At 38.8% G+C, this 14,054-nt stretch overlaps 1 protein-coding gene across 6 annotated transcripts in view; it reads left to right on the forward strand.

Annotated features, from left to right (window-relative positions):
- Positions 1–3,071: 3,071 nt before the first annotated feature.
- The window catches only part of sdk2b (sidekick cell adhesion molecule 2b), a 308,341-nt gene continuing 297,358 nt past the window's right edge, over positions 3,072–14,054 (forward strand). For 2 of the 6 annotated variants that reach the window (XM_081601024.1, XM_081601027.1), the window contains exon 1: positions 3,074–3,906. In XM_081601024.1, the coding sequence (XP_081457150.1) occupies positions 3,819–3,906 (88 nt within the window). In that variant the 5' untranslated portion in view covers positions 3,074–3,818. Of the gene's footprint in view, positions 3,907–14,054 lie in introns of all 6 variants that reach the window. The other 4 variants (XM_081601026.1, XM_081601029.1, XM_081601025.1 and 1 more) reach the window with 4 other exon arrangements.

Consider the following 14,054-nt stretch of genomic DNA (forward strand, 5'->3'; position numbering starts at 1 on the left):
GTTTGTACAGCTGACTGTTATTGCATCACTCACAGACAGTTCTTTTATTGCATCAGTGTTTTCAGGTCAGTAGGGCTGTGATTGTGCTTTTTATGTTTTATTTTTTAAAACTGAGAACATGAATAGACCAAATAGACACAATAGGCACAGCAGACAGGTCAGATACAACTGTGGCGACGTTTAAAGCAGGATTGGAAACAAAATCCTGCGCTTTGAACTTCTCACAGACCACTGTTGAATCCAGAATTAAGAAATGGAAGAAGCGTGGCACAACGGTGAGCCTCCCTAAAAAAATAAATTTTCACATGAAGCAGCCAAGAGGCCCATGTTAGCTCAAGAGGAGCTGTAGATGTTCACAGCCTGGTTGGACAATCTGTTGAGAAGACAACAAGTGGTCTGGATTCAAATCTAGTGTGCCGTTAAGAAAACTATTGTCGAAAGAATGTTATATTTACAATCTGCAAACAGCATTACATGCATATGAAAGAGTGTGCTCTGGTTAGAGAAGTTACCATGTCACCTTCACACAAAATGTTGTGTGGAAAACATGTACTGTACATAAATCTGACACAGCAATGCCTACTGTGAGAAATGGTGGTGGCAGCATCATGCTGCAGCAATCCTTTTCTTTAGCAGGAACAGGAAAGCTGGTTAGAGTTGATGGACAGGCGGGAGGAGTCGGCTAGTAGCATAGACAACAGAGGCGGTTTCCTAGGGCAACAGCTTCAGAAGGTGCTGCTGGGACAAAAAAAATAGATAAAAAAAAGTAAATAAGTAATACCAACAATATGAACCTCAACTGGTTATTTTTTTTCTTGTGCTCTGTATCAAAAAAATATTACAGTAAATGTACCCAATGTCTTTGCCACCTGTGTTCTGTGTTCATAAAATGTGCTGAAACATTTGATGGGATACTGAATACTGAAAACATTTTTACCAATGAGCCACAATCAGCTCCCCCAGCATATTTAGATAAAAAAAAACTATTTAAATTTGTTGTTTTGTGCTGATTTGCAGTGTTTGGGAGTGACTAACAAATTTCTTTAGTTACAGTTTGTCTAAATAAAGTAATCAGGTGGATAAAGGACATACTAGATTGAAAATACATTCAAGATTGTTTTAAAAAAAGCTAAAAGAAAATTAACAAAAGAAAACCATCATCTCAGGCCCTTTGTTGTTTATAGTTTAGTTCATATTGTTAGCCAAAAAGCCAAAAGTTTTATGATTTTACTTTTAACTCATGTGAATTTGCAACATTTGAACAGAATAAGAGTCTTTTCTTAGATTTTCTGACAGTTAATTTTCTTCATTTGCTTCTCCTGCCAAGAAATAAGTGCCAGGGGAAAAAATGGGAACACAGCACTCCTGTTTTAAATGACTGGAAAGGATTAGAGGCTCGAGATCAAGCTTTTAGCATTCTCCCACATCTGTTGTTTTCCTGTATGTTTCACAAAAAAATCTGTTTGTGAAGTTGTCGGAATAAAAAAGAGCTTTGAATCAAATCCTAACAAAAATGAACCCTAACCTTGCCCCCTCACCCCCAACCCATGTCTGCGCCAGTTCAGCTCAATCCACCCAAACCCCCTAGATTCTCCTACTGTTCCCACCCCATTACCTTAAATATTTTTTGGAAAATAGTTTAAATTATTTGAACATGTCTTTTTTTTTTTGCTGCTGAAGAACAGAGCAACTCTTACTGTTTCTGTTCACCATCAAAGGTGAGACTCAGTTCATCACTACCTCACCTCTCCCTTCCCCACATTTTATTTTAAACAGGCAATGCGAAAATTCAGAAATCGTGATCATAGAGATGTTGAAATTATACAGAAACAATATATATATATATATAATCGACACTGAGCAAGTCGATTTTTTTATATTTATTTTGATTGATGGCATTGAACTTGTCATGAGACAGCATAATCAATCTTAACTGTGCCGATAAAATGGTAAAAACAATAACTTCCAAATAATTCACATATTTCTTTAATATAATTTTGTCACAGTTTTGAACTTCACCAAATTACTTTAGAGAACCAACGCAATGTATAACTTAAAAAAAGTTGTAAAAATGTCAAATGTCTGTGGTATTATGCTAAAAATGGTGAAAAATGCTGATATGTACAATTTTTATATAGAACAAAGACACCAACCACCAATATTTAATCATTTTTTTCTACATTAAAGTTCCAATAGCTTGATGCCCTTTAAGGTACTGCCCCAACTTGGCTACCCTCAACAGCATCCAGTGCTTTGTCTCCCTGCTCCAACATAAAATGAATGGATGAATATCCTGTTAGTAGGTCAGTTATGCAGAGGTAATGAACCATTCATTTGATTTAAGTAAACCAATCCAGCATCTAATGCATGTGGGCCACAGGCTCTTACAAATGGGCATCTTAATTTCAATTAAAGAACAAGAACATTCATGTGGTCAGATATAAAAGATGAATCATACTTATATTTATGTTAGAATGGCCTAGTCAAAGTGCAAACCAAAATTCAATGGAAAATATATGGCCTGAAGATTGATGATTTGTTGATGCTCTGCATCCAGTCAGACTGAAAAGCAGCTGTTTTGTTTTTTTGTTTTTTTTTCTTTTCAGATAATAAATGACTGAATGACTGTTTTTAAACATTTCCCTTTCAATTAATGATCCAGCTACACACAGAGTCGTCATGGAGTAAGTCATAACTGTCGGGTTTGCTACACTATACCATTTGCATTCTAAATCCCCCAGCTGTGATCATAGCAACACAAACGGGAAACAAGTTCTTTAAACATCTCTCTTGTGTTCCACCTTGTCTGTGACGTGGAAAGCCTCAAAATGTCCTGCACGTGTTTGAGTTGTCCGGTGGGTGGGGTGTGCTTTTGCGCTTGACCGCATGGTGGCATCATGCGCTGCGATGCCAATTCGTTGGATCCAACTGTTACCTCATGAAGAACCCAGGACTCGTCCTCCTCGGTCTCCGACACACACACACACACACACACACACACACACACACACACACACACACACACACACAGACGAACCGGCAGCCGGGCACAGACCACATTACTGTGACTGCGCGGAAGTGCCCCCCCCCCCACCCCTTCTGCCCCCCGCCTCCCTCTTCCACCTCCAGCAGCAGCAGCAGCAGCAGCCGCCCTCGTCCTCCACTCCTAGAGCTGCGGAACTTCTCGTCAGCGCTGTTGTCAAACTGAACTGGCGACCTTGACAGCGAGCCGTGAAGAGGAACTTTGCAGGAGTGTGTCCCTGGCTTCCTCGCCGCAGCTTCTCAAGAGAAGACGACAGAGGCACTGGAAGGGGGAAAAAAAAAAGAGTCTGCTCTTTGCTCTGGAGTTACTGTGAGCCGGCGAAGTTTGGCGTGTACAGGAAAAGGGAAGGAGGAAGCTGGAAGATGTAAAGAGAGGGGGAAAGTGTGCGAGCCATCAGTCATTACAGGTGCAGAGAGAGAGAGAGAGGGAGGGAGAAAGAGAGAGATTCAAACTTGGACCCTCAGAGGATGCTCAGTAGGAAACGTCATCCTGAGTCTCACACCTAGTCTGTGGAAGTGGAGCGAACTCGAACTGTCCAAAAGAAGAAGAAGAAAAAAAAACACACACACACAGACACAGACTGTCTGACCGAATTTGAACAGCAGCTCGAGTCCGCGTTCTGTGCGCTCTGCTTGGTGCGCTCCGACGGACAGCGAGACGGAGAGGGACCCACAGAGCTGCAGCAGGGGAGCCGCGCCGGGGTCTCCAGCACCGGGTGGGGGATCAGAGTCCAGTCCGCCTGGCACTTGTTGGCCGCTCCGGCCGGCTCGGAACAATGTTGGCGGAGCGCTGGAGCGGATCGATGTGGCGCGCCACATGGATTTTATTTCTTCCTTTTCTCATCCACTCCACGCCAGCTCAAGGTAAGAAGCGGCGCCGATCAGGCCCGGTGTGGTGAAGCCCTACTGCTCTGCTGGATGTCTATGTGGAAGCTTTTCCGTTGTGGAGACGCAGTTGCTCCGACGTTGTCATTGTTCTTTGGTTGTTGTACTCGCGTTGTAATTCCCTTGTCACTCCTTCTCTTAAAATAAAAAATCTGACCTACCCCCCCTATTATTCATAACTTGGACTTCAAATATATCCAAACTTCTTTGAGGTCAAATCATACCTTCTGAGAGGTTTATTCTACCACTTTTCCAGCAATCCTCAACTTTTCTTAGTTTTAAATAGATTTAATAATACGTCTTGTTAAAAGACCAAGCGGATTAGTAATTAATCACTCCTGTGCGCTGGATTCTAAACTTTACGAACAGGTTCTGTCAACTGATGAACAGCGATTGGGGCTTATAAACGCTTGAAATAAGAAAGAGAGGTCAGAGAAAGACTCAGCTGCTAAGTGTAAATTGTAAATGATTTTCTGATGTTCTCGATAATAGCAATACTCTTTGTATAATGACAGAATTGGATCAAAATCCCGCCTAAAATCCTTGTAATATTCCTGTGGAGAGACTGGGAACACAGGGCGAGACGGGAGTCTCCTGCAAACATTTTCTCTAAAGCAGCTGTCACATCCCTGCAAGGTGTTAGTTTCTAGGGTTTATTTATTTATTTATTTTTATCCACAGATTTTTTGCGTATGACAAGAAAAACTTGTTTTTGTTGATGTATGGTTGTAAGGTTAGAAGTTTAACATGGAGAACATCTTAAACGCAATCATTTGTTCTGCTGTTGCTCTCTTGTGGTTACTCCACTTTCTTTACCTGGATACCATGGCATGGCCTGTAGGTGGTGTCTATCTCAGGGTCATTGGGCAAGAGGAGAGGTACACCCTGGACAGGTTGCTGGTCCACCACAGGACAACACAGAGACACACCCATACACTATGAAAATTTAGAGAAGCCAACTGAAATAACCATAATGTTGTTGGATTGCATAAGGAAGCCCGAGTACCCAGAGAGAACCTACACGTGCAGAACTCCACGCAGAGTTGGTGGAATGGTGGAATTCAAAACCAGGACGTTTTTGCTGCAAGACAAAAGTTCTATCAATTGTCCCACTTTGCCAATTTCTATGGAGTCATGTACATTCTAAATCAGGGATGGATGAGTATCTTGAGTGCCTGAAACGTTCTTCGGACATCTTGATCCATATGGAAATGATGGCGTCACGCAGTCGCTGAAAATTGGTCAGCCACACATCTGTGTCGGAAATCTTCCATTCCACTACATCCCAAAACTGCTGTATCTGATTACAATCTGCTGACTTTGGAGTACACTGTGATAACAGAATATAAACTTTAGGTTTATGAAATGGTGCATTATATTGCTGGAAGTATAGCCATAAGTAGATTGGTCCAGTGGTCACAAAGGAGTAGTGCATATATGAGCCAATGTTAATAAATACATCAATAAATCAATAAACTGATCAATAAATGCATCGGTAAATGAACATAAAACCCACTTTCAATATATGCAATATCACAATTGCAAAGGACTGCTTTAATAGCAATGTTTTGATAGGGGAAAATATTGCATGTGCCATGCATACGACTACAAACCAATGTTTTGTCACCTTAAAGGTTTTTCTCTACTTTTTATGCCCAACCTTGAGCTATGACCAATAAGGTAAAATTGAGGAAAATTGGTCAGGTCATGATGATTGAAGAGAAGAGTGTGAGATGGAATCTCTTTCATATTGTCGTTTCACATCTGTGTTACATTGTCTTTTTTTTTTTGCAGATGTTGTGAACCCTAATTTTTTTTTAACATTTTTGGGTGACACTGACATGTCACCATTGAGATTAAAATTATTATTATTATTTTGGTTTTCTGTGGTTCCAAGTCTCCTCTTCTAGGTTAGTTGGAATTCAAGTGCTGCTTCGACTGCAAGGAGAGAGTATTACCTTTCAAGATAGACTTTGGGCTCTGGCTGCGGTTCACTCAATAATACAATGTAGAAAAAGATGAGAAAAAAATGACACAGAAGATATCCATCATTCATGAGGCCATATCCCGGTGCCTGACATTTACAGGAGATTGATAACTAGTGGTGTCCCAGGGATTAAGAGTCCTGACATTATTGTTTTTTTCTCACTCTGTAACTATATCTCTACTTGCTGCCTCTCTCCTGGATGGATATCTTCTGCCCTCATTCCCTATGAATGCTTGTTTAACCAAGCAGCCTGAGTAGGAACATGCCATGCCTGGGTAGAAGGCTTTTACTGTATGCTTTTTTTTCTTCTTCTTCTTCTTTTTTGGCTGGGCAAGGGCGTGGAAAGACGCACGTGATCGATCGCGTCAGGGATGAAGTGCTGCCAATCACTCTCACTTTCCTTCTGCTTGGACCATCGAGCCGTGGCCCTCAGATCCCATTACATAGTCGCTCCTGGGTCAGAAAATGTTGGATTTAATTGGACTCTCTTCAGACCGTTCAGAGTGTGGCTCGTTGAAAGTGACCCCGGTGTGGGCTGCTCTCTTTCCGCTATGATTAAAGAACATGATGAGGCGAGTAGCATGCCTCTGGACGGACGTGTCGGCTGCTGCCCGCCACATTTTAATGACCGGTCCACTGAAACAGCTTTTTTTTTTTTCTTTTTTTTTTACAATGGGAGAATGGCCTTCATCAGACCAAAGGGCTATGAAGACTTCCTTTAGGGCTTGTTGAGCAGAGAGAGATGAACCTCTGTGCCTTAACGTTGGATGTTGGATCTTGTCACTCATCATAATTGTGCGCAGCAGGGAAGAGGAAAAAAGTCTTTGCTCTGATAAATATATTTCAGAACCTGTCTCGTGGCTGGAAAATGTACAGTTGAAACTGTCAGCGGTTTTGATGTTCAAATCAACATTCGTAAGGCATTTTGTGCTTCAAACAAAGACGCTTACCTAAACTCTGTCTGGTTTTTGACACAAGTGCAACCTTTAGCTTCCCTTAAATTGTGCGTCGTCTAAATTTACTCCAGACGTGTTGTTTAAAGTGATAACTATAGATGTGTTTAATGTCTGTTCATTTGATGAATTGAAGCCAACACAATGCTGGGCTTGCCGGCTGGTTTTGTTTTAACTCACAAATCTATTTTAGATGTTAGAGCAGCAGCAGAGGAGGTCCATATTCAACTGTCAAGTTGGGGAAAGCACAGTCATATTAAAAATAAAGTGCACCCTCTCAGTTCTAGTATATAATAAAAAAAGACAATGCAGTGGTCTTTAGCAGGTTACGCGGCTATTTAATTCTACAAGTGTACAAGAACATAAAAATCCAAATGATATTGATTTATAACACAATTACGGGCTAATATCACCTGAAACAAAAAATCCACATTATTATATGCTTGTAAAAGCACCTTTACCAGCTACAATGATTTAGCTACAGTAATTTTGAGCAGTTCTTTACAAAATTTCTTAACCGCTTGCATGTCCCAGTTTGTCCAAACGAACTCGCGTTTGACCCTGAATTGCTTTTTTTCTAATCAGAGAAATGGTTGACTAAAGAGTTTTTTTCTTATTTTCGAATAATCTTTATCTTTTCCAGTAGAACTGGTGTATTTTAAATAGCTTTAAAATAGTTAAAAATCATGAGAATAAGAGACGTACTTCGGTGCCAGGTAGTGGCAGATTTTCAGCTTGATTGGCTCCGACTGCTAAGTAGCACTGTCAAGTCGTGCTGGGGACAATATCTTTTGTTTAAATTCAGTTATTAAATGAAGATGACTCCGACTTTGCTATTTTGAGTATCAGCGTGGTGTTTCAAAAGAAAGTCACAAAGCACCCAAACGTAAGAAGCTATTTAATCGGCAATTGTATTTTCCATTACATGTTGATACCTTGGCAGAAATCTAAGCTGAGGCTTCCATTTTTTGCAAAATACATACTAAACCAGATGCTAAGTTACATAATCAAGTTGTCTTTTCTTTATGTCAGGATAACCTTGCTTCACAGCTGCTCTTACACTCACTTATTGCATGTAACAGCACCACTGCTCCTAATGTAAGTAATTAAGTCACTCATGGCTGGAAGGCAAAAAATTTTATTATATTGGTCATAATTCCTAAAGAGAAACTGGAATTAGCCAAACTAGGTATAAGTACCTCAGAACCCTTCTGAGTCTCAGCAGCAACAAATAGTTTTCCAAGATTATTGCTGGTAGTTATCCTTTTGACATTGTGGCCAGTGCAGAAAAAAACTAAAACTTTGGCTTTTAATAGAGGTGGTTATCAGCATTTATCATCAGTCCATAAATTGGTAGAAGCCGCAAGGTGTACTTAGTTTTTCACACAGCGTTTACGTTTTGGCCTCCTCCCTTTTCCAGTGAATCATCACAGTGAGGATTCTGTTGTGTGCTTATGGTACACATGAACATGTAGCATAGCATGTGATTGTTCTTTGACATTTATGTCACTCAAAGCCCGCCGATCTCGATGGAGACGTTTTAGCTCAACCTGAACTTTTATTCGAACTTCATTTCTGTCAGATGTGTGACACTCAGATTAAGTCCCTTTCATCTTGGGAGGTTGGCCAATTGTTCAAATAAATGGTCTGTTTTTAGCTTTTGCATAAAAAAAAAAACTGATTAAAAAAGAAAACTAGAAGTCAAGAATGACTTCTCAAATTTGAATCTCTGGAGATTGGTTTGAAAATGCTTTGCTGTAATGAAATACATGCTGTCTGGGTGAAGCGCTTGACTAGAAGAATGCAAAACTGAATGCATTTTTATCACAAAAGACGTAAGGCACACAATCAAATATATTTGTGGCCATTTCCTGTGTGGCACCTTAAGAGAAACAGATTTCCAAGAGGAGCAATCTTTGTGACATTTTGTCTTTTCATGATGTTATTCATCAAACAGAGTATAGTCAATTAAAGAGAACCGCTCAAAGAACTTTATCTTATTCTGATGTCTGACCATGTTTTTAGAAAAATAACAATGAATTTGAATCTCTACAGATGAAGTTAACACATTTATTAAAGCTCTTTATTCCGCAGTCATATTGGTTTCGATTGTATATTTCAGCTGCATTTGATTTTCTTTTCAGGATAAACTTAAAGCAGCAAAAGAGCACATTTTTATGCTGGGTGCAGAAATATCGAGTCCCTTCATTGTGGAGGAGGTTCTGGTGTCACTTGCTCACTGTATGGTGGCTCAGTGCTACATTGTTTGTTTCTCGCTCCTGGAAATCTTAGTTATATCCTAAAGCTGGAGTCATAGCATGACCTGAAATGTACTTTTATTAATATTTATTTTTTGTATCAGGACAATTTTTCAGTATTATCAAATGTCATACATATCGGTAATAATTGTAGGTCAAGTCAATTTCCAATTTCTGATACTAAATTGGTTGGATAAAACAAAAAACAAACCAATTAATTGGAGAAAAAACTAAATTTTCTTGATTATCTGTGATCGGTCATCGGCTGGCCAGACACTGATAAAGTTTTTCATCTTCTTCCTATTCAAGAATGTAATCCAAACTAAAAACTCCTACCAGTTTCCCTGTATAAACACAACAACCTACAGATCTGTACTTTGGCACACTTGAGTTTTTGAGTTAAATAAAAAAAAAATATATATATATATATATATATATATATATATATTGTAATTTCTTCGTGTTGTATTCAAAACTATTCCATCTATTGAAAAACTAGCCTCAATTTATTTATTTTTTGTATGCGTCACAGCACATAGAAAAACATGCTGATTTATGGGATTGGCAGGTTAGACCTGATGGAGAACTAGAAGTTGATATTGCATAAAAATATCACAAATGTTTATCTGCAGTAGCTACGAATCAAGAAATTGTGTTGGCTAGATGTCGGTCTCAGACAATCTAGGCAGGAGAACATAAACTCTCCTCATGTCTTCAACCAGAACTACTCTGACTGGTTCTTCCCTATTTAGATCACACTTCCTACTGTTGGCAAACACTTTTCACCTTTATTTAAAGCATAAACTCTTGAATTGCTCCTCTTTATCACTTCCAACTATATAACCAGGTGGTCCTTAGAAAGACCACCAACTTACTCATCTCACCCACTCTAAATTGCAACATTCAGTACATAATGACAATAAATAAATTATAAGTCATTGTGATATCGTGGTCTCAACCACTGATATTGAGGATTGATTGATTGGCTGTATACAGAAGTTGTTAAAGCCAGTCTCTAAATTCACTTAGGTTACATCTGAACTACTTTGTTTGCTTGCTGTGGAATGCTAAACACAAATAATCTATTTGTTATATGAGTGGAAATGGGCAAAGTAAAAATAAGAGAAGCCTCTAAAAAAGATTCCATTGATGTTAGACGATGAATGATTTGTGAAGACAGAGGAGTGAGTGGACGTCTCTAGACTACAAATCTCCTGATTTGTCACTCATTCTAATTGACAGACTTGGGATCTCGTTTCCTTGTAGCAGCTGTCTGCTACCGGAATGATTTTTAGAAATAAGAGAAAGAGAGAGTGTGGGGGGTGGTTTGGGTCTGTCCTAGATCCTTGCAGCCAGCGCTTTGGCAAAAGGTCACATCGTATCGTTTTTAGTATTCAGGGCTGGCAGGAAAACTCATGGTCAAAGTCCAGTGATAGATTTCTCAGAGGGTTGTCCACAGTTTCACTGTTCTGCATTCAATGGGAGAAATCTTTCCACCCAAGGCCTGTATAGCAGCAAATCCAAAGAAACGTCTTTATTATTTCTTGTCACTGGAAAGCAATTCAACAGCTCTTTGAAGTGGTTCTGATTTTATATATTTTATATTGACTTCAGTTCCCAATAAGATTGAGTGAAGGTAGCTATGGGTACTTCCAGTTTGAGACCTTGTTCTTACCTTTTTTATGCATGCTCTGAGCTAAATTGAATATGCAGTCCATGCTTTGAAATTGCATCCAAAACCAGAAAGGCTCAATAATATTGGCTGTCAATTTTCTGCTTAACTGGCCCTGACCACTGACTGGCTGGTTGAGGAAAAGAAAAAAAAAAATCAGATTTTTTTATTATTATTATTTTTTCCAATTAGTGAGGGTTCAATACGCAAGTGCCACAAGGTCGTGCTGACAACACTCTGTGGTGTAAAAGCTTTCATTGAGTTTAAAAGACTTAAAGTTAACTATTCTGTGTATCAGTAAGGTTGTTACAAAACTCAATTGAACCATGCAGATGTAATGTTATCTGTGAAGAAACTATTTGTGCTACAAATCATTCAGGCTGCAAGAGGATGTGTGAAACTCAAAGAGGATAACAGGAAGGCTGAGCAGACAGAGCAAAGCTGTTGTTTTTCATATTTTTGTGTGGTTTTGGCTTTTCTCCGTTGTGGATCATGCTGTATTTGAAAATATTGAAGGATTCAAGGATGTTTTATTGTCATACCGCCTTTGCTTATCATGGTACGAAATTCAGACTAAGGTCCAAGATTAAGAAATTTGTGATATATATATATATATATATATATATATATATATATTAAAAAAGTGTGTGTGTGTGTCTAAATAATTTATGAGATGAAGCTGAATTAGGTGCAGCTTGAGTTCAGCAGTCTGACGGCTGAAGGGAAGAAACTGTTTCTCAGCCTGATGCTCTTGCTCTGGATGCTCCTCAGCCTCCTGCCTGTTCAACATATGTTCAACATATGTGATTTTTAGAAAATATTGTAGGCGCAAATCTACAAAAAGTGCTTTAATGCTAGTCAACAGTATAAGACTCTATAGGCATCCTGGTAGATCTAATCATTTCTTTCTTTACATGAGTAAAGCTTTGTTTTTTGTTTTTTTCACACAGTCAACTTGAATCACACATTTGCTACCTACAAAATTAAAGTTGCAGTCTGTAACTTTTCTAAAAAGAATATGTTACATATTTTACATATTGGTTAAAACTATCACCATGTTGTTGTAGTGTGTTAAGACCACATGAAGCGCCACATAATGGGTGATTGACAGCACTAAGACTCACCTCCTGCTCTGGATGGTTGTTTCTATTTAGAACTGGGAGCACTGGGAGAAGGCGGAGGAGCTTGATTATTTTCTTTTATCCAATTATCACGACATAGTGACAGTTTCAACAAGTACGTAAAAAATATTTTTGCATAAAAATATTATACTGCATTGTCCTTGCTGAACTCAAAGTCTCTGCATGCATAATAGCCATTGCATTCCTATGTCTGTTAAATTTGTGATCAAGGACACTTCTCTGTTTGAAATGTAGGGTTAATTCGGGGTTATTCCACCAAGTTCTGATTTCTGAGCTCGTCCTACATTAAAACATGATTGCTGTTCAAAAGAGAAAAAGAAGAAAACATGCTTTTTTTTGTATAATTTGAAGTCTGAAAACGGTGCAGTTTCTTACTGTTGAACGTATGTCAGTTTGTGTTTTGAATTGGTGACAACTGCTTTTATTAATAAATTATAAAAAATGTTCTCAAATACATAAATTTATAAACTAAAGTCAGAGATAACAGTGCAGGGATTTTTACAGTGCTGCAAATATTTATTGAATGCACACAAAGGAAAGACCTGGACAGAATGTGTTGATTGCTGTACATCTCTTTATGACCGTAGCAAACGTCATAAAGAGATTAGAACTGTCTAAAATCTGTATGGCCAACTCAAAAAACAATCACAAATTTCTGATCAATTCATCTGTTTTCATAACACTTGAGAGAAATGCAAAGACACTTATGGAATGTGTTTTTGACTAATAAGAAATGCCTTCAAACTGGAAGCACATCCTGCTGAGACATAAAATGAAGAAGGTCTTTGTAGAGTGGGTCGTGTTGCTTTTTGTTATTGTGGCAGCATATTTAGCTCTTACCGGTGAATCAATGACCTGGGACTTGTGAAGTGGCTCGGCTTTGTTGTTTTGAATTTGAAGCAGGGTTGGATACGTTCAAGCTAGAGTTGATAGATTTTGCAGGATGTTGAAAAGAGTAGTTGTTTATCCTCTGTTAAAACCCATTTCACCCCACCGGTCACAATAGTGACCAAGAAATTTTTTTCACTTTCAAGGACTCTAAAAAGCTTCCTGATTAAATTTTCAGTTAATGTTCAGCAAACATTGAACGTTTAGAGTGTTTGGATACTTATGCAGTATCACATGTTTAGAGTAAATTATCATATGACTATAGCCGATTATATCTTGGTTGCACCTTGGCGAGAATTAGACTGCCACAAAGCTCTCAAAGAAGAGGCTTGTAATGTATGTTTAAATAAACGTACAACAAAGATTTTTGGTGCACGTCATCTTTAAAGTGTCTAGTTATGATATACACCTTTACATTTACAAAAATTAGTTTGGTGTGTGAGCAGGATGTGTAAACATGTTGACGGTCACAATAGTGACCGGTGGGAGAATACGTTTGACCTAGGTGAGCTTATTTAAATACATACCATATTCTTCGAATTTCTAACTTCTTCCTTTTTAAGATTAATTTTGAGTGTGGTTCTTGATCTGTTGGACTTAGTGATGGCCAGAAAAAGCATACAACAATGTAGTTGTGAGAAAAATGGAATCCTTACTGATTTTGATAGTTTTGGCTTAGACATGGACTATATGGGGAAAATGGGCCATTTCCCATGCCCGATTTTGAATGCATATGATCAGGTCATGGGAAAAGAGGATAATCTGACCTTTCATAAGTCATGTGGCACTCTATTACCACCTGCAAAAGTTTATGATGAAGGGACAACTGTCTCTCTGATGTACCCTTAAAAAATAAAGAGGATCTTAACGAGGTTCCGACACAAGATGAGAAACTGCTGATCCACTAGAAAAACAACAATATTTTCATAGTAGAAACAAAGATGAGAAAGAACTATACAGAGACTGATGTCAACTAGATCAATGAGCACATGAGAGGTGTAGACCTTCATGACCTAAACCCCTCAAGGTTCAGTGTCATGATCAGGTTCAAGAAGTGGTGGTGGCCCATCTCAAAAGCACACTTGTAAATAGGGTGATGGTAGTTTAGGAGGTTGAAGTTTATCTTGTACCTGGTGGGTTGCCTGCTGGAACCCCCACTTTGTCTGTGTCAGTTGTTGTGACCTTGATCAAGAGGACAATTCACCCACCATGCCAGACGGTGGTAGT

Source organism: Poecilia reticulata, chromosome 19 (assembly GCF_904066995.2).
Source record: "Poecilia reticulata chromosome 19, P_reticulata-male-v2, whole genome shotgun sequence".
Classification (NCBI taxonomy): Eukaryota; Metazoa; Chordata; class Actinopteri; order Cyprinodontiformes; family Poeciliidae; genus Poecilia; species Poecilia reticulata.